Source organism: Rissa tridactyla, chromosome 18 (assembly GCF_028500815.1).
Source record: "Rissa tridactyla isolate bRisTri1 chromosome 18, bRisTri1.patW.cur.20221130, whole genome shotgun sequence".
Taxonomy (NCBI): Eukaryota; Metazoa; Chordata; class Aves; order Charadriiformes; family Laridae; genus Rissa; species Rissa tridactyla.
In genome coordinates this window covers 5,440,634-5,460,663 of record NC_071483.1, presented here as the reverse complement: position 1 = coordinate 5,460,663, position 20,030 = coordinate 5,440,634, and the positions used below count along the sequence as shown (strand labels likewise).

Below are 20,030 nucleotides of genomic sequence, written 5' to 3'. Positions count from 1 at the left end.
AGGAAACCTGAATGAAAGAACCCTGGAGACTGCAAGAGGGAAGGGGGATAAAAAGTGATTGTATTTCTCGTTCGTGCTTTGAACGAGATTTGTCCCCTTGGTCATCCCAATGCCAGCTTGCCGAGGGATGGAGAGCCCACGGCCGGGCTCAGCGCTGCATCAATCAGACTTTTAAATTAACGTACTTCAGCTCAAGCCTCCTCAGACACAGGAATAGAGCAGAAAATGCCCTGTACCCACGAATTAGCACAGCTCTACACTGCCGGGGAGTCCTCTGGCTGCTGCAAAACCTCCTCACTTCTCTCGTGGAAAAGCCCTTATCAAACCTTTCCCCCTGCTCCATCCATGGGGCAGCATCATGAGCCCTGGCTCACCGCAGCCGGCTCTCGGCGAGAGCTTTCCACCCTCGAGCAGCACGAGGAGAGCAGTGGGGCGAGGGGGATTTCATCAGGTGTTGACCGGGCACCCGCAATGCTTCGGCACCCATGTAAACGAGGGCAGCCAGCGCGGAGCAGAGCCTCCGTCAACCCTGCCACCAGCACTGCCACGGCACCGGTGATGGGCAGCACGGACCAACCTCATCTGACAGACGGACGGACTGAGCAAACCGCTTTGGCACTTAAAGAAAATGAGCTCTTTCCGCCCCTGCCCAGAGAGGGAAATGGGTTTTATCCCTTCAGCAGAATTCCATCCAAAAGGTTTTTTCTGTCTGTAAAGAAATTTCTATTCTCTGACCCCGCAGCAGAGATTAAGGGAGGCTCAGTGATGTATAAAAATAAAAAGGATATGCAAACACCAAGCAAGCTGGAAACAAAGCTCCCAGCCCACGATAGCCAAAGCCTGCAGCCCACCGGCTGCTCCCCAGCCGCCAGCAGCCTCCTCTGCTTTACAACCTGCTTTTTGCTGCGAGAGCAGGTAACGGGGAGACAAGATCTGCACGAAGATAAATCACCCGGGGGCTAAAAAAATGCAGGGCTCAGCCTGAGGCCAGCGCTCAGCTGCGACCAGGAGGGTTCGGGGAAGGTGCCCGGGGTGCAGCAGGGCTCAGCTCTGCCCGTGCAAAGCACCCCGGCTCGGTTCAAGGCGAGGAAAGTGGGTTTGGTGATAAATGACCCATCGCTCGGCGCTGGCTTGGAGCCCGCAGCATCCTCTCCGCTGTGCTTTGCGGGCTTGGGCAGGTAGGAAATAGCTTTGCCGTTACGGGCGTCATTTCTGACCGCCACGGGGCGATGCGCAGTGGCTTCAGGACCAGTTCAGACCCCCCGAATGGCCCTGGGAGAACGGGCAGGAGGATGCCCAGCAGGGTGCTGGCAGCACATGAGGGTGCTTGGTGCCACCAACCCCTCCCAGAGCTTCCTCTCCCTCCTGTGCTTCATATTGCTATGAAATAAATGAAGACCCTTCGTGCGCAGCTTGTAAGAGCAGGCGAAAAGCTCTTTCAAAACAAGCAAGTTGGTGCTACACGAAAAAGGGGTGAAGGACCCCGCTACAATGGTCCCAGCCCTTCCTCTCCCTGCACGCAGCTGGGGGTTGCCACGTGCCTTCATGCCCTTGTGCAAAATCTGGATGTAAATTCAAACCAAGCAAGGTTTCGCCACGAAAAACCACCCAAGGCAACCCAACCCGGCCCCTTCCCTCCCCACAGCACGCTCACATCGGTTAAGGCCGCGTTGATGTAGTTGTTGCTGTCTCCGTCCACGGAGATGAGGAAGGGAAGGCATCGATCGGGCGGCAGGACGTCCATGCTGCGGTTCCTCTCCCGGTTGCGGGGCAGGAGGGCGATGCTGCACTCCTCCACGTCCAGGTGGGGAGTCACCGAGTTCAGGGTCTGCGGGGACACGTTGCCTCCCTTAGCTCCCCTCCTGCCTACACCAGGGCCAGCCACCCCTGCCAGAGCCCACCGGTCCCAGCAGAGGTGGGGACCAGGAGGGTGAGAAGCCAAGGGGGTGTCCCGGGGGGGACACGCAGAGGTTTTGGGGCCGCTCACCTGAAACTCCTCCCGCAGCTGTGAGGAGTTGCTCTGCGGCTCTATCCTCACCATCTCCTTGTAGGTGGGTTTGAACTCGTTGGCGGGGATGCTGGTCTCCCCGCACAGGCAGGCTTCCAGGATGGCATCGTGAATGAAGACGTACTGCTCCTTTCGGGGACGGGAGGAAAAGGGAGAGGGCTGAGCCTCCCCAACCTGCTGGTGACAGCAGCCCCAGGTGTCCCCGGCTGTCCCCGACGCCCGCTCACCTCCGTCTGTATCATGTTGATCCTCCGCGAGCACAGGGTCTTCACGCAGTTGTAGATGTCCACGACGCCTTCGCACTCAGCCATGTCCAACATAACGTCCAGGACGATGTAGCAGCCAGTTCTCCCCGTGCCGGCACTGGGGACGCAAGAAGAAAACATGGCAAATGCATTCCCAGTCCGTCCAGCATCCACATGCCGGTGGGCACGGAGCTAGGGCTGTGTGGGAGAGGGCTCGACGTGGGGTCCCTGCCCCTCAACGCTGGAGCAGTGGGGTCCAGGTGGGGCTGCTGGGACCTCACACACCTCCGAAACTACAGCCCAGTTCTGCCTTAAACCACCCACCCAAACACCCCACTGCAGCAGCTGGGGGGATGTGTGATGTTCAGGCTGCGGGTGGGAGGGTGGGCACCCACATCTGTTCATTTTTAATAAGTTCATTTTTACTTTAAGACGGCAAAACACAGGCTTTTTTGCAACAAAACCTGCAGCTAAACCATCTGAGTGCCAACACTCCTCCGGGATCCCATCCCAAAAGGGCCGAGGAGGATGCTCAGCACCAACCCCTGGGAGCGCAGGGAGGTGCCCCCAGCACAGAGCGGGGGCTGAATTCCCCCCGGGAGACCCTCAGGTTAAGGCTGAGCCCAACAGAATGCCCAGAGCCAGACAATCCGGCAGCGATATCCCAAATCCTGGCCTGGATGGACTCACAGCCAAAGGCCTACTGATGCTGTGACTCCCCCCGCGACGTGTCGGGAACGGAACCGCTCCCCCGGCTCCTCTCCTACAAAGTCTTTTCCAGTGAAATACTAATTTCTGGGACTGATGAATCACTTGTCGTGATTATCAGTGATTACAGGCTACGGGCACTAATCGCGCTGGCTGTTGCCGGTGAATGAATACTGATGAGGCAATTGACAGGGTGAAATCAAATAAAAAAAAATAAATCCCTCCCGCTCATCAGCTCCTCCTTGTTTGCCCAGCCACTAACCCGTCACGCGGGGATGCCTGCTCAGGGGACAGAAAGCCATCGCTCCCGCTCAGACGTGCCACCGGTGTCCTCCCAGCTCTGGTGTCGCAGTGGCTGAGTCCCGCGGGGACAGCCCTGCAGGTAACCCTGGGAACGGGGCTGTCCCTCTGTCCCTCCCCGCCTCTCCCTTCCGCCAGACCCAACGTCCTGACCACCAGCAGTGATGAAGCTGCCCGTCCCCCTGTGCCACTCTCGCCGTGGGGACAGAGCTGTGTCATCAGTAACGGGTGCTGGGGCAGCCCCCAAAAAAGTGCTGCTCGCCGCTTGTCCCCTGGACCAGCTGCAGCCCCCCACTCCCTGCTGCCACCAGCCCAGTGGTGACATTTTACAGCTGGATGCCATCGTAGAGGGACATCCAACCCCACGCCGTCGGCCTCGGTGCCTTCCCTGCCCCAGCCCTTCCCTGCTGTCAACCCAATTTATACATTTCATATCTCCCTGCTGAATATTTGAGCATCATTCGGAGCCAGAGGCTGAGCACCCACCCAAGACACAGCATGATCTCCCCCGGGACCACCCATACCCCCTCCCCAAACCCCATCCCGGATCCCCCCGCAGCCGGCTCTGCCCCACGGCCACCCGCGTACCTGCAGTGGATGACGATGGGGCCGGCGTCAGGCGGCGTGGACGCCTTCACCCTGCGGATGAAGGCCAGCAGCCCCGTGGCGTGGTAGGGGACACCGTGCTCGGGCCATGACGTGAAGTGGAACTGCTTCACCTCGTGCCGGGCCGAGTAGCCCCGCTGCAAGGGAAGGGTGAGATGGAGTGAGGGTGCGTGGGGGAGGGCAAAGCCACCCAAACACCTAATTTTCTTGGGGATCCACGATTTTGTTCAGCATCCAGCCAGATGGACCACACAGCGGTCGGCTGCTTCGGCAGCCCCACAGCCCCCTCCTCCTCTCTGCAAGAGGGTTAAAAATCAGCCAAGGAGGAAGAGGTGGAGGAGGCAGCAGCCATGGGTCTCATTCCATGAGCATCTTTGCTACCTGCCCTGTAATTAGGCAGGGGGGTTGGAACTAGATGATCTTTAAGGTCCCTTCCAACCTGAACCACTCTTGTGATTAAGGAGCAAATCGCACCGGCTCCGTTCCCAGGTACCACGCTGGAGAGTAATGGCCACACAACCTACGCTCCAGCCTGGAGGAGAAAAAAGCATCCTTCACCCCCGTTGCAACTACACGGTGCTCACGCGGAAATTAAATACTCGCTCACTGCCGAAACCAAAGCAGGACTGAGCCGCTCACCCCGGCGGAGGGTGCAGAGCCGGGGAAAAGGCAAAGGAAGAAGCTACTGGCATCCCTGGGGCTCAGGCTTGCACCTCAACCAGGGATGGAAGCCCCATGATGGGGTAAATAAATAGGGTATTGGGAAATGCCAATCTGGCGATGGCTAGAGATGCCCGAGGCGGTCGGTTCTCTGCCTGCAAGGGCAGGGTCGGGCAGGTCGCGGCCGGCAGCAGCAGGACCGTACCCTCTCCAGAGCGAAGGTGCGGACGGCGTACTCGGCCAGCGTCTCCGACTTCACCAGGGTGATCTTGATGTCCCCGTACATCTCGGAGTCATCCGGCCAGTATTTGGAGCATTTCACCTGCAAGGAGAAGACGGGACGGGGTTTTGTCTCTGCGGAGGAAGCTTCTGGCAGAGCCGGAGTCCAGACGAGAGGGATCGGATGGGATCCTTACCCGGCCCACCTCCACCAGCTTGGTTATCATCACGATGCTGGAACAGTGCTCCTGCCACACCATGCGCCAGAAGTCGTACACCATCTCCTGCTTGGGCCCTGTGGGACAGAGGAAAGGCCACCAGGGATGGGTGGGCAGCACCGTGATGCCACCACGCTTCCCCTCCTAACACCCCCGCAGCATTTTAAGCACCGTTTTCCCCCAGGGACGTGCGGTGCCGTGGGGCAGCAGAGGGGTGGGAGCTGCTCCACATTGCTACCGCCCCGTTTGGCCCTGAATTGGCCCCCTCCCTCCCTTTGTTGCCCACACAAGGTTAAATCAGAGGCTGCTGAACCGCTGGCCGAGAGGGCAGGGGGAGGAGACGACTCACCTTGTGTGGCTATGAAATGATTGGACCTGTGGTAGCCCTGCAAGGGAAGCAGAGACGTCAGCCCCAAGTCAGGGGGACACACTGGGGCACAGCCCCGTAAAACATTTCCCAGTCACCCAAGTGGTGGCAACTGCCCACGTCCGCCGGGCCAAGTCCAGGTGCCGAGCACGGCAACACCACCACGAGCGCCCCATTAATGATACCCCTCCCACAGCAGCCACATAGTGCTTGGGCGATGGCCCTGCTCCCTTCCGTCACCCCAGCCGCTTACTGGGGCCATTCCCGACTCTAAATAGGGACGTGCCAGCCCAAAGAGCACATCCCAGTCAGGCCACTGCCAAAAGGACCAGGGACCCCTTGGCCATGGGTCCAGCAGAGTTCAACCACATCACACGCACGGAGGTGACGGTGGCTTGTCCATCCACCGTGGGTCCTTTCACCGGGGATGTTTGTGGGTTGAATTCAACCCCTCCTCCAAGCACACGGTCCCTGCTCCCCGTCCCCCCGGGGAGGACATGCCATGGAAACCTCACTTTCCCTTTCCCTGGACCGTACGCAAGTTTATCCACACGTTTTCCCAGCCTGCCTCTCCCAGATGCTATTTAAGGCCACGCTGCCCAGTACGATGCCTGGGAGGAGATGGGAGCAGAGGGGAACCGTCTACTTACTTCTCGGTTAATCCGAATCTTAACGATCCCATTGGGACACAGGTTTGAGAGAAAAAGATCAGAGACAGAGACATTAGTGAGGCACAGATCAAGAGACAGGGTTAGAGCACCGGCCCCGGAGCGGGTCATGGAGAGCCACAGGTGAGAAAGGACACACGGGGACAGGGGCCAGGCACGGGGATGCAGCTGAGGCACAGGGAACCCATCGCGATGGCACCAGGCCACCATGGCCAGACGACATCTTCTGGAAAGGAGGGAAGAATGGGACTTGCCGCTGCTTCCAGGAGATGCTCGAGCCCTGTGCTGAACAGAGCCTTCCCGCGCCTCCCTTCGTGTTGGCATCGCTGGAGGCGACAGGGGACATTGCTCCTAGGGGACATCGCTCTCAGAGGACACCAGGGCCAAGCTCTGCCCAAAGCCACTGACAGGACTGGGGTGTTCCCCAGCGTGAGCCTCCTGCTGGTCCCTTGGCCCCCTCAACCTCTGCATCCTCAGACTAGGGAGGAGGGAGAACCATGGCCACAAGAGCAGGTGAGGGGAGAAGAGATGGTAGAGGGGAGGAGAAAGGAGGGACAGAGTGGTGCAGAGAAGGGAGAGACACAGCAAGCAGAAATCACTGATGAACATAAATAAACCAGGCAGGCTCTTCATGGCGTGTCTCAGGGCTGGGCTATCACGGTTCCTCCAAACGCTGCTGGTCCTTCAGGGACAGACCCTGACAGCCCACAGGGTCCATGGGAAGCTCCTGTCCCAGCCCAAACCCGCCAGGGAGAGAAGCACCATCCCCACTTACGTCAATGTAGTTGGCATTGATGTAGTCCGAGTTGGGATCACCCAGCAGCGGGTGCAGCTTCACTCGGTGCCGGTCATCTGGAGAGCAAAGTGAGAAGGGACCGTCACCGCCCAGGGATGAGCATGGGGATGGCGCGTCACCCCATCGGGCCCCAGGGCTCCCCGTGCAATCGTTTTGCACTAGGAATCTGCAAAACGCAGGCGGGTGGGACGTATTCAGGAGCCATAAGTACAAGCTGGTGGAGGTCTTTCCAGAGATGATGGTTTAGACCAGCAGGGACATGGGTGAGTGGCTGTCAGCACGGTACCATCTCCCTGAGCTCTGCCCAGTCCTCCACACCCACCCCCAGCACCCTGCTGTCTGCCCCGACAGGGAACCAGAAGAGAGCCCAGAGAGGTGAGCAAAGAGCTCTGCCCGACTTTCCAGTGACCACCTGGGGCCCAGGGCAGGGCTGGAGTGGAAGACGTGAAGGTGTGGAGCAAAGCATGTAGGAGCACCAGAGCTCCTGGATGGCCAGGCTTGGTGTCTCCATCCCTGGAGGAACATCACCAGAGACGCAACACGGAGCAAGGCGGCCACGCCACACTGACTGTGGAGGGAGCTGGTGAGGAGCATCCTCTCTCTGGTGGGGTCCAAGGCCAGGTTGGACGGGGCTTGGAGCAACGTGGTCCCTGCCCAGGGTAGGGGGGTTGGAACTAAATGATCCCTTCCAACTCTAACCATTCTATGATTCTATCATTCTGTCCTAAAAACTCATAATTTATCCCCTTTTTCTCGTCCTGCATATCCACACCAGAAGCTCTCTGGGGGAAAACTGCAGTTTCTCATAAGTCCGTACATAAAACATACTCCAGGTTACCTGGGGCTTTCTGGCTCTCCCAGAATATCACGGTGATGTTATCATCAATTTTAAAGCACCCCAAGATTTGCGTCTTCAAGAGTTATCCAGCTCCAGAGGTCAACGCTGGCCCAGCTCCATCCCCCTAATTTGCTCCGGTGTCCAATGCCCAACAGGAGCTCTCAGGCTGGGACCCCTGCACTGAGCAAGGACCCTTCTGCTGCCCTTGACCGACCAAACCCCACCAGTTTATTCCTTGCATGGAGCGCACACCTACTAAAAAAAGCCCCCAAAGCCCTTTAGAAGGTTTTTCAAGCTGTTCAGGGTCTCTAAGCCTTTGCTGAAGGCACTCACATGTGGAGATGTGCTCCTGTCTCCCTTTGGTCTTGTCTTTCTTCTTTGAAGCATCCCAGCCTTCAAAGAAACTCTGTAAGGAAAGGATGGCCATCACGACCTGAGGGCAGGACTGGGGGGTCCTCCTCGGCCCCACAACCTTCTCGGGGAGCAGGGCAGACAGGGTGGTCCCTCCACCCCAAACATCTGGGTCCCGAACCCCAGCTCCATAGCACGCTCTGCCAGCTACACGCTTCTGTTGCATCCACAAAATGCCCCATTTTCCAGCAAATTACAGACTGCCTGGGTTTTTTTTTTTCCAGGGTTGGCTGTGGTTTTTTTTTTTCTCAACCTCCCCAGTCCATTTCTCTCCCCAGCACAGAATAAGTTTGTGTGTAACAGCAGTAACATTCACAGATTGGCATAAGAGGAGGAAAGTGGAAGGAAATTACATGTTTTCTCCCCTCCCATAATATCTGAGTGCTTTCAAATGACTAGTTCCAAGAACATACAGCAGCTTTTCAAGGAGCACTAATGATTATAGCAAGCCCTGGTTCGTCCAATACATGAAGGGGGGGGGGGGGGGGGGGGGGGAGAAAAGCTCCTGCACTTGAAACAACGAAGCATTAAACAGTAATTTCGCTGGGAAATTTCAATCGCCAGACCTGTAGGACACCGAGGAGTCGGGAAATCAACCCCACTGGGCACGCTGAGGCAGAGGCGCGCGGAATAACGCGCTCCGTTACAAGCGCTCCGGCCCAACAAAGTGGGATGGGCACGATGCGGCCAACAACCCTTCGGGGGGACTTCCCTCCCCCTGGGATCACCCTCTCCCACATCCTCTCCCTAAGGTCTTCATGGTCATGGGAGCTGCCAGACTGCAGAGGATTTGCTTGTCCTTGGGCTATGGCCATGTTTATCACAGGACAAGTGTGTTGGGCAGAAGAACATCATGGTGCCCAGGAGGACCTGAGAAAGGGACAAGCATCCCCAGCCCCTACGGGGGAGGTGAAGGCTGGCAGAGCTGGTCCCCCCCATCTCAGGGACCTGTTCAAGCTAACGATGAAATCCTGAGCTGCCAGGACCACAGATTTGATCCAGACCCATGGACACCCCATGTGCTGATGGTGTCTGCCCAGAGAGCTGTGAGCTCCAGTTCCAGCTGTCCAGAGCTCCACATCTGGAGCATCTTCTCCTTGCTCACCGATCCTTCCCATGCCACCTTGTCCATCCTACCTCCCACCCTCCCTGAGACACCACCACAAGATGCTGACACCAAGACGCTCTCACCTCGTACTCCTGCTTGAAGCCGTAGCCTTCCGCCGTCTTCATCTGGTTGATGTGCTGGAGGAGATCTGCCACCCGGACGGCAGGATGGAGCTGCCCGGTGTGATACGGGGACCCTTTGCGGCCGCACTGGCGGCGGGGGGAGCCCCCCAGCAGGCTGCTGGACTCGTTGACCACGCTGCTGCGCTGGTCGCCTGCAGAAGGAGAGGGAAAACCGGGGGCCATCAGGGGAGCAAAGCCTTGGACCACGTCCCCATCACCTCCTCGCGCCCACAGAGGAGGGATGAGAGGGCACCTGGAAACAGCCCTGGGAGATGCTGGTGCTGCGGCCGGTCCCTCTCTGGGGACTACAAGTGGTCCAGACCCCGTCGTGCTCTCTGCAGCTCTTCCTAAAAAGCTGAAAAGGCCCATTACAGCCTTTTAGGACCCCAAGAGATCTCTGAGAAATCAGCGGGCAAGGTCTTAAGGGGGTTAATAAGCTTATTCCCCATCTATGGGAGCAATTAACTCCCACCAGACGAGTAAGAGCTACGTGCCCAAATATTCACAAAAAGTCCTGACTTGAAAAATCACGTTGCCAATGTTTCCAGCCCAGCTTAACAGTTAATTTTCCTCGCTGCCAGATACCGGCGCCTTATTCCTAGCAGTGACACAAATGGAGCTCGCTGCTGTTTAATGGGGGAGTTTATGCAGTATTTACCTGGTTTACGCCTTGGCTGTGTAATTACCAGCGGAGCCAGACTAAGACCTCGCCTGCGTTTGTCAGGGCACGTTCCCGCACCGGATCCTGAAATCTGGGTTTGCACAAAACCCCCCGGATTGACGCTCTCCGCTGCTGCCAAGAGATGCGGCAGGCAGGGAGCCTGCAGCAGCCAACCCAGAATGCCGGCCACGTGCTGCTGGATGCGGTTTCCCCCTACAAACACTTCTAAAAACCGCCCTTGCCACGTCCCTCACCCTCCGTCTGCACCCCCTGGCTGCCCGTGCAACGTGGGTGCAATATGGGTGAAACACGGGTGCGGCGCGCAGGGTCTCCATCAGGCATCACAGCCCCCAAGGAGACGATGCTCCAACCTTTGCAGCTGGAAATATCTCCCTTCCAACGCGCGGCTCAACCAACGGGACAGTGCGGAAGGGCCAGCCTGCGCCCCGGCGCACAGCTAACGGGCGCAGCGGCCGCTGGGTTTAATGAGAAACTAATTGCAGGCGTTCGCAAGGTGCTGACGGCTCCACGCAGCCACACGCTGAGGACCCACCTGGATTTCCATGAGAAGCATTAGCGACTTTTTTTAAATGCAAAGAAAGCGAGGCACGGCGGGGAACAGCCCCCAGCCGGTCACGCAGCAGCCCGTTCATTTACCTTCATTAATTAATGGTGTTCATAGGCAGGGGTGGCTGTAGCGGTGGCAGAGAGCCCGAGCTCCCCACATCTCCTCTGCCCAGGATGAGGAGCAGCCAGCGGCAGAGCAAACAAGGGGGGTGGGAGCAGGATCCGGCCCCTAAAGAAACCGAGGAGCAGCATCCCCAGCTCAGCCCACTCAGCCCCACCAGCCTACGAGCGTTTCAAGGACGCTAACCGAAAAATAATAAACCTAGCTAGATGTATTAAGAGGAGGAAAAGTTTGCCCTCTGGGCTTCTATTATCCGCGAGACAATGCCGGGAAGCGTATTAATCCCGCAGCCGGTGGAGAAGAGCTGTGGGTAAGCAGCATCTTGAAGTTACTGTAACAGATGTTATTAGCATATGGTTGAAACTGGGGCATCCAACGAGTTATTTTACAACTAAATCAGCGCAGAGATGCATACTCCAGTGGGCGTTAAATTATCAGTCTCCCTCTGACGTGAACGCGGTGGCTCTTTAACCCTTCGAAGGCCGGGGATGTGCAGAGCAGCCTGGAGCAAAGCCAGGCCGGGGGTGCTGGCTGAAGGCTGGTGCGAAGCTTTCAACCTCGGCGGACGCCCAAGAGTTGGGGTTCACCCGGCTTCGGGGGGCTGCAGGCAGTGTCCCAGCTCGCGTCCGGGCTGCAAATGGCTTCAGCTCTCCCAGCCACCAGCTCCAATCTCGGCTTCGAGAGGTGGAGATGCAGAGACCCAGCTCAAACTGGGTTATCAAACACTGGAAGAGGCTGCCCAGGGCAGTGGGGGAGTCACCATCCCTGGAGGGATTTAAAAGCCGGGCAGACGTGGTGCTGAGGGACACGGGGTAGTGGTGGTTTTGGCCATGTTGAGTTGATGGTTGGACTTGATGTTCTTAAAGGTCCCTTCCAACCTTGACCATTCTATGATTCTAAGCTGCCCACGAGTGTTTTTCCTTCAAGCAAAAACCTGGATGATAATAACGGGTACTACAGACACCGAGTAGATCAACGTCCTCGGAGGTTTACACACAGCATGGAAAAGCCTGCAACGTGCCACGCGCATCAGGCTAAAATAGACGCGGTACCTGCTACTGAGCCTCGGGTAAATATTTTGGCTGTTTCTGGGATATTTAGGGATTATCAGGGACCCATGCTGCGGCTGGGTGGGAGCAGGGGGGGATGCTGCGGTTCCCCATCCTTACCCCGGTTGCTGTAGTTGTGGGTGTCCATGAAGGAAAGCCCCAGGCGCTCGTCCTCCTGCAGCGTGCTCTGGTCGGTGAAGCTCCTGTCGATGGCGCTCATCATGTGCGTCTTCTCGTGGCGGTAGTTGATGGTGGCTTTGGTCATGTTGACAGGTTTTCTGCAGGGGGATGCAAAGGGAGAAGAAGCGCATGTAAACAGGGCTGACCCGACGGTGCTGTAACGTCCCCCCAAAGCTACTGGGCTCGGATTATTTTGGGGAGCAGGATGGATTATTTCCACCAGCAACCGTCATGCTTCGGTGTTCTGGTACCCCAAGCCGGTGGCAGCTTGGATCATCCCTCACCAGCTGCAGCAACTCCAGCTGCTCATCCTTGATGTCCCCTCCTCTCCCCTTCCCAAAATGCCCAGTGGCTGGAATAGCGAGGAGCGCTCCTTGGGCAAGCAAAGGCTCTCCCTGGCCAGCTGGCGTTGCACAGGTCTGCCCCAGCTCTCCCCCAGCCCCATTTCCCCGGGTATTGCCCACCCCATCCCACCTCACTGCAACGTGAACCATCCAACACGCCATGTCCAGCACCGTGCTGCACAGTACGAGTGCAAGAAGCAGGAGGAGGACATGGATCTGTTGGAGCAGGGCCAGAGGAGGCCACAAAAATCGTCCGAGGGCTGGAGCCCCTCTGCTGTGAGGACAGGCTGAGAGAGCTGGGGGGGGTTCAGCCTGGAGAAGAGAAGGCTCCGGGGAGACCTTCCAGCCCCTTCCAGTCCCTAAAGGGTCTTATCAGAAAGATGGGGAGGGGCTCTTGAATAGGGCCTGTAGCGATAGGACAAGGGGTAATGGTTTTAAATTAAAAGAGAGGAGATTCAGCCTGGATATAAGGAAAGATTTTTTATGCTGAGGGTGGTGAGACCCTGGCCCAGGTTGCCCAGAGAGGTGGGAGATGCCCCATCCCTGGAGACATTCCAGGCCAGGCTGGACGGGGCTCTGAGCAACCTGATCCAGGTGAAGATGTCCTTGCTCCCGGCCGGGGGTTGGACTAGATGGCCTTCAGAGGTCCCCTCCCACCCAAACCATTCTATGATTTTAAAACCATGCTGGGAGGCCAAATCCATCCCAAGGGATGGGCTGGACCCCATGACTGCAAACGTGCTCAGCACCCACCAGGGAGGCTTTTTTCCCCCATGCAAGGACCCCGTTAGGCACCTAACGAAGACACGGGGAAAGCCCAGAAGCTCTCGCTGGAATAAAACCTCACACCCCGAATTTGAGACATTTACGCAAAAAAAACCCAACCCTGATTGCGTGTTTTTGAGAGGCATCATCAGGCTCCCAGGAAGCCAGAGCAGGGATTAAACCAGGGGAAGGATGAACAGGAGATCTGAGCCCATGTGGGGCCGGGCCAAAATCCAGAATTCAACCCAGAGTTGCTGACCCTTCCCCTTTACGCTGCCTTCAGTCTCTAAAGAGCTCGGCAGCTTTATTTTCCCTGAGTCCTTAAAACGTACTCGGCAGAGAAAAGGACTTGTTGGAGCAGCAGGGCAAGGAGGCGGCCGGGAGGAAGGGCGAAGGAGAGAGAGAACGACAATTACTTACGGGTAATAGGAATAAGAATAGTAGTTCCTCCTGGCAAGCGTGCAAAGAAAGAGAACAGCAGAAATTGCATAAGCAGCTTTTCTCCGGCATAGGGAAGGGGGGGGGGGGCGTTACAGGGCAACTCGGCTGCCGGAAAAATAAATGCACCGTAAAGAAACCTGGCTCCCCTTTTTGCATCCGTAGGTTAATGACTCCGAGCCGGAGCTGGCATCCCGGCAGCAGAGTCCAACACCGGCTCTCAGGGCGTCCTGCATCCCCGTGCCGGCGGTGGGGTGTCCGTAGCACCTTTGTCCAAGGGGTTATTGCGCTATTTTTAAGACTGAATCGGGGAGACGGTGAGGGGCCGAGCGACCCCAGCAGGAGAACGGGGTCGGGATGTTGCATTTCCAGTGCACCATATATTAGGGGCGAGCGTATTCCGGAGGGGCCTTTCCATTCCACCGCACCAGTGTTTTTCCAACGGCAAAATGCTCCGGAGGAGATTTATGAGCTCATCCCAGCTTCCCAACAGCCCCGAATTCAGGGCCCTCGGCGCCAGGTCTGATTTGCGGCTCTGGTTTGTCCTTTGACAGGTTCACCCCGGGATGCTGAAGCAGCTCCTCCTCCTCCTCCTCCTCCTGCCCCGCACCACAGACGGTGGGAACGCAGCAGACACCCTCACGGCTTCCCACCCGCCGGCCCAACAGCATCGCTCCCAAAAACACATCGGCACCATATTTGCTCCATCAGGGACAGATCCGATGCCGTATGCACGGGCATCATCCCAGAGCCAGGGCGGGCAGGGAGCCACGAGCCGGCCCTGCACACCCCTCGCAGCGCGCAGGGATGCCGCAAGCCTTGCTTTCCCAGCCGGCGTAAATCAGCAAGAATCCTTTGAGGGCGAAGGAAGCCATAAAGAGATCGGCAGATTTACCCGGGCCGAGGTTCTGCCCTGCTATTTTTCTCTCCCCCCTGGCTGTTAACGTACTTTCCTCCCGTCATCCCGAGCCCTGCACGGGGAAGGCGTGTAATTGCTCCCCTTTCTCCCCCTGCTTTGAGAGCCCCCCTCCCCGGCTCGGCGCTGCCTCGAGCCCCCCACAGCACAAAGCCGCTTTCCAGGGCGCTGCGCCCGAGTGAAAAGCATCGGCCGCATCCCCGGCGCTCCTGGGGATGAGTGTCCCGAAAAGCCCTCACCCTCCTCCCTCCCGCCCCGCCGTGATGGCCACGGTCGCATCCACGTCGGCCATGCTCAGCTCCCCGAGAACAGGGACCCCCGTGAGCAGTTTGGGGGTCCCCATGGACCCTCAGCCCTGGGAAAACCTCCCCTCCAGCGTGCACCCAAATTTTAAAGACTCATTTAGAGCCAGCTGGAGGCTCTCAGCAAGGGATTGCTCACGTTTCACTGGAAGCTCGGTGGTTCCCCATTAAAAGAAGCCCAGGAGGATGCGGGACGGTCCGAGCACCCGCAGCCACAGGCAGCCCCTGCCCGGCCCCGGAGGAAGTGGGAGATGCTGGTTTCCCAGTGCTCTCAAGGAACTGGAGCCCAGAACAAGAGGCAGAGCCTGCCCGGGTATTTCAGCAGGACACACCGCACCGCTTTCCAGGAAAAAGCCGTGGATGGAGTTTTTTTCTGGCCATCACGCCAGAGCCGAGTACCCCTGGGTGCCGGGAGGTGCTGGGCGCTCACCCACCCTCTTGGGGAAGCTTGGCCAAGGGGCGACAGCAGAAAGGTGCCTCCTCCTCTCCTTCCCCTCTCCAGGAATGCCAGCTGGATGCAAGGGAATGGTAGGTGGCCCCATCCCTAGCCCACCCCGATGGCAGGTACCAGCACGGTCAGACCCCAGCCAGCCACCGCTCACACGGACGGATGCGGCCCCAGGCTGGCCAAGGCAGCGGGGAAGCCCAGAGACACTATCAGAGGGCAGATTAAGCCGATTTTTGTCATTTTGGGCTGGAGGGACACAGGGCCGCACGCCCCGGTGTCCCTGGCTGCTGTTAGCAAGGGGAGAGCTGGCGGGGCAGGGACAGCCGGGCTCAGCGCCGGCGCAGAGCCCCTCTGAGCCCCATCCTGGCCAGAAGCATTTCCATCGACGCAGAATCGACAGAGCAGCACAAAGCCAAGAAGAAGGAGAAAAAGAGGCAAAAGACTGAAAAACAGGGGGGGAGAGGGACAGTGGAACAAAGATGCACAGCCCCGAGGGCCAAGGGACGTTCCCAGGACTCCTCGGTGCCCAGTGTTCCCAGTGCCTCCTGCCATGCCCGGTGTCACAGAGCAAGGAGGGCACCGTGCCCGGTGGGATGCACGAGCGCATGGAGGCACGGCACAGCTCCAGGGAGGGTTTGGAGTCTGCCCAGCGCGGCAGTATCACCACCAGTAACTCCCAGTTAGCGCTGGGGTGGTGGAGAAGGGCTGAGCTGGGAGCAGGGGACAGACGGAGGCACACGGTCTCCTTACCCTTTCCGAATGACGATGATGATGGCTCCCAGGAGGATAATCAGGACGATGAGGCCTCCGGCACAGATCCCCAGGATCAGGCCCATCTCTTCCGAGTGCTGCGACACCTCCAGGGGACGCTTGCTCTCTTTACAGGCGGCTGCCAGGGGACAAGGACAGGCAGGAGGGGTCAACGCTCAGCTGCGGGGATGGGGTTGGCAATATCAGATGGGAAAACACTGGGATTTATCCCATGGGATGCACACTACTCCTTGAACACGTTTTATTCCGAGATGTTACGGAGGTCTGTGGTGCCACACCGTGATGGTGGGCGAGTCCCTCTCTCGGCTCCCGTGGGGTGAGACGGTCCCTTTGTGTCACCTTTTATTGCATTGTCCATCCCTGGATTCAGCATCCAGCGCCACCAACGCCAGCCTCCCACCGCGATAGCGGCATTAAGAGGAAAACCACAGCCAAGGGAAGAACCCAGCCAACGAAGAAAGCGGGAATGGGGCCGGAATAAACCACCGGGCGCATCCCGACCACCACCAGCGCCGGTACCGACACCCGCCGGCACAGCCCCGACCGCCAGAGCAGCCGCAGGTTCAGGTCCTGGGAAAGGGAGGGCTCACCTTTGCGGGCGATCCGGACGCAGTTCAGCCGTGTTTCCTACAGAGGAAAAAAAAGGGAGGGGGGGTCAGTGTCGGATGAGCATTCCGTCAGCTCCACTCCCCGTTCCGAGCCAGGCTGGGCGGATGCAAGGCCGGTCCCTTGGTGCTTTGACACCCAAATGGAGGGATTTTGCAGGTGATTTGTGCTGCAGCACCCGCGGCGGAGCCAAAGGAGCCCCTGGGGACATGCACCCCGAGAGACGCTGCTGAATGATCCGTCCCCAGCATTTCCTAAACCAGCGTCCCCAGGTTTAGCCGAGGCCATCGCTCCGGGCACAGAGGGGACGGCAAAGCTCAAGATTTGAAGGAGGGACCCAGCAGACCCAGCCAAGCCGCAGGTCACCAGCGCGTCACCAACTGCAGCAAAAACACTCCCAGGTCGCCGTTCAGAGCTTCGTGGGGATTTTTCCATTAGTTTTCCAGCCCCGGCCCCGGTGTTCTGCGCGTGCTGCCAAGGTCGCCGTGAGGGCTCCCAGCTCAGGTCTCCCAACAGTTTTAGCGTTTGCATTTTTAGGGATGGGTTCAGCTAAAATATTCCATCTTTCTGCGTATCCAACTTCCGTTGCGAAATAAAAAGCAGCGTTTTGGCAGGACTGTCTTCTTCCCCGAGCATCCTCCAGCCCCTCGGGACACCAGCGCTGGCAACGCTGCTCTATCCGCCCTCGGACCGCAACCTGCCCGTGCAGCGTGCCCGGAACACGGCCGGCTCCGGCACTGCTCCCTTCGAAGCCGCCAGCTCTTGCTTCTTCCTGCTTCTTGTTCCATCTGGCACGAAAACCACAAAAAACCCAAGCTGGGATCCAGCTTTTTCACGACGTCTAACAGCAGCCGGGACAAATCCAGTGCCTCCCAGCAGGAAGGTTATAAAACAGCATCGGCCACGAGTTATTATCCAGCAGCGCCCGAGCAAGCCACAGCCGAGATCCTGCCCGTCCGTCTCAGCCCTAATTACAACCCAGCGAGGTGTGAACGATCCCGGAGCGGTGAAAAGGATTGAAAAACCAGCACCTTTCCGGCAAGATGGAGGATGAGGATGCTGCGGCGGTCCTGCTGCTTCGCTTTCACAGCTCAGGTGATGCTGAGAAACGTCCCCAGGGGATTCCCGGGGGTCCCGCCCGTGACTCGGAGGAAATGAGCCCAGGGGATGCGGGGGCTGCTGCCGGAGCGGGGCTATTACGGCTCTTACGGCTTCTCTGCTGCAGCCGCTGGGTCGGCAGCGGGTCCCGGTAACACGCACACGGCTTTTGCTGCCCAAATGGTCCTTTTCCACCCCAGAATTAGCCTCAGGAAGGTGGTGTCCACTGGCACCAGTCGGGGTCCCAGCCGGTACCACACGGGTGGCCAAGGCTGGGCTCCGTCACCCCCAGATTTGGCACTGGGAGGGGGACGGGCACATCCCAGGGTGCCGGGAGAAGGTGGGACACTCGTCCCCATTCCCAATGGGATGTAAGGGTGGCCCAGGGGCACCAGCTCCCCCTGGGCAGGGACTGGGGCCGAACCCAGAGGGAGCGGGGCATCTAAACCACGTCCCACTTTTTCTGACACACCCCCCCCAGGACCCCAGGTGGGCTCCTGCCTGATTAAACTGGGACCCCAGACACCCCAGCAGTGTCCCACAGCTACTCACCCCTTTGAGGTTGCTCATGGCTTGGAAGTAGATGAGATAGGCCTTCTTGGGCTCCAGCGGCGGGTTCCAGTAGCCACTGTAGGTCTGGTTGTCCCCCACGGTGAAGGGTTTGGCTTCGGTGAGGCTGCTGGCGGGCAGCTCAGCCCCAAAGTAGTGCACGGAGCCACGGGACATGGCGTCGTCAAAGGTGAGCGGCACCGGGAAACACTCCTGCCCACCCAGCTCCCGTTTGAGCTTCTTGGGCCGGTCTTCTTCCACAATGACCTGGTAGGTGCTGGTGAGGACCAAGCACAGGTTAGCTTCATGAAAAGGATGGTCCTGCCCTTCTCTCCATGCTTGACCCCACTGTCCATGCCGTGCCACCCTGTTGGTGGGGGTCTCACCCTCGCACAGCCCCAGGCTAGAATCAGAGAATGGTCTGTGTTGGAAGGGATCTTTCAGATCACCGAGTCCAACCATCACCCCAACATGGCCAAAGCCACCACTACCCCATGTCCCTCAGCACCACGTCTGCTCGGCTTTTAAATACCCCCAGGGATGGCGACTCCACCACTGCCCTGGGCAGCCTCTTCCAATGCTTGACAACCCTTTCCGTGAAGAAATTTTTCCCAATGTCCATCCTAAACCTCCCCTGGTGCAACTCGAGGCCGTTTCCTCTTGTCCCATCGCCTGTTCCTTGGGAGAAGAGCCCGACCCCCCCTGGCTGCCCCCTCCTTTCAGGGAGCTGCAGAGAGCGAGAAGGTCTCCCCTCGGCCTCCTCTTCTCCAGGCTGAACACCCCCAGCTCCCTCAGCCGCTCCTCACCAGACTTGTGCTCCAGACCCCTCACCAGCTCCGTCGCCCTTCTCTGGACACGCTCCAGCACCTCAGTGTCTTTTTTTGTGGTGAGGGGCCCAAAACTGGACACAGCCCTCGAGGTGGGGCCTCAGCAGTGCCCAGTACCGGGTGACGGTCACTGCCCCAGCCCTGCTGACTCACCTGATGGGAGCCCCTCTGCCCTGCGCTGGCCGCAGCAGCACCGTGATGGTGCTCTCCGACTCGCTCAGCGGCGACGGCATGTCCCCGTAGTCGAAGGTGGGAGCTGCAAAGGGAGCAGGGGTGAGTCCTGGTTCCCAGGGATGCGCTTGGGGCTGCCCTCCCGTGCCGGGGGGGAAACTGAGGCACGAGCAGCCTCACCCAGGGCAAAGCATCACCCATTGGTGTAATGAGAATTATTACAAATACAGAAAAACCTTCTAGGTCTTGAGCAGACATCACAGTTGGGAGAGGACCCAGGGGGTTTCAACCAAAGCGGGGTTCTCAAGGAAGGGTTTCAAAGCCGGTCTGGCAGAGGGGAGGAGGCGGGAGCGGGATCCGACCTCGGCAGGACCCGGCCTTGAGATGCACCCCACGTGCCTGGGCACGGCACGGCTCCAAACTGTCGGCACAGCGTCACCGTCCCCCCCAGGGCAGGAGCACGCCCAAGCCAGGCCAGCAGCACCCCCAGAGCAAGCTGGGGGACACCCTCGTGCCCGGCGCAGCCCCGCGGTCCCCAGGCCATCGCTAGCAGCCACTGGGGTCCAGCTCACAAAGCTTTGCAGTTTCGCTGTGCCCATTAGGGCTCATCTCAGCCCATTTGCTGCGGTTAATAGCAACGCAATGAGCAAATAGCCCCAAGTACTCTGAGGCTAATTAACGAAGCCAAATTAATCCCTCGCTTGTAGCCTGATAGCTCAGACAGCACCAGTGTGCCGGGCTGGCCAGAATCCCCAGCCAGAGACCCACGGGCAGCCCAGCTGATGGGTTTGGGGGCTACCCGGGGGGGGGGGTGACAGCACGGCTGCCACCACCGAGAGCATCCTTCCATAGCAGCAGCCGGCCACCAAAATCCACGGGAGCGCGCGGGAGGCTCCGGCACTGCCATCACCCACCTGCGCAGAGGAGAAGCACCAGGCGTGGA

General features: G+C 58.7%; 1 protein-coding gene across 2 annotated transcripts in view; it reads right to left on the bottom strand.

The window, feature by feature from the left end:
• PTPRU (protein tyrosine phosphatase receptor type U) overlaps nucleotides 1-20,030 on the bottom strand; it is a 119,517-nt gene that overhangs the window by 60,688 nt on the left and 38,799 nt on the right. Inside the window, exons 11-26 of one of the 2 annotated variants that reach the window (XM_054223786.1) lie at nucleotides 19,070-19,172; nucleotides 18,093-18,366; nucleotides 16,427-16,463; nucleotides 15,816-15,954; nucleotides 11,793-11,950; nucleotides 9,236-9,426; nucleotides 7,967-8,039; nucleotides 6,775-6,851; nucleotides 5,982-5,999; nucleotides 5,314-5,350; nucleotides 4,944-5,041; nucleotides 4,733-4,849; nucleotides 3,850-4,004; nucleotides 2,236-2,371; nucleotides 1,988-2,137; nucleotides 1,655-1,828 (exon numbers count right to left, since the gene is read on the bottom strand). In XM_054223786.1, the coding sequence (XP_054079761.1) occupies nucleotides 1,655-1,828; nucleotides 1,988-2,137; nucleotides 2,236-2,371; nucleotides 3,850-4,004; nucleotides 4,733-4,849; nucleotides 4,944-5,041; nucleotides 5,314-5,350; nucleotides 5,982-5,999; nucleotides 6,775-6,851; nucleotides 7,967-8,039; nucleotides 9,236-9,426; nucleotides 11,793-11,950; nucleotides 15,816-15,954; nucleotides 16,427-16,463; nucleotides 18,093-18,366; nucleotides 19,070-19,172 (1,937 nt within the window). The remainder of the gene's footprint in view (nucleotides 1-1,654; nucleotides 1,829-1,987; nucleotides 2,138-2,235; nucleotides 2,372-3,849; nucleotides 4,005-4,732; nucleotides 4,850-4,943; nucleotides 5,042-5,313; nucleotides 5,351-5,981; nucleotides 6,000-6,774; nucleotides 6,852-7,966; nucleotides 8,040-9,235; nucleotides 9,427-11,792; nucleotides 11,951-15,815; nucleotides 15,955-16,426; nucleotides 16,464-18,092; nucleotides 18,367-19,069; nucleotides 19,173-20,030) is intronic. The other variant, XM_054223787.1, reaches the window with a different exon arrangement.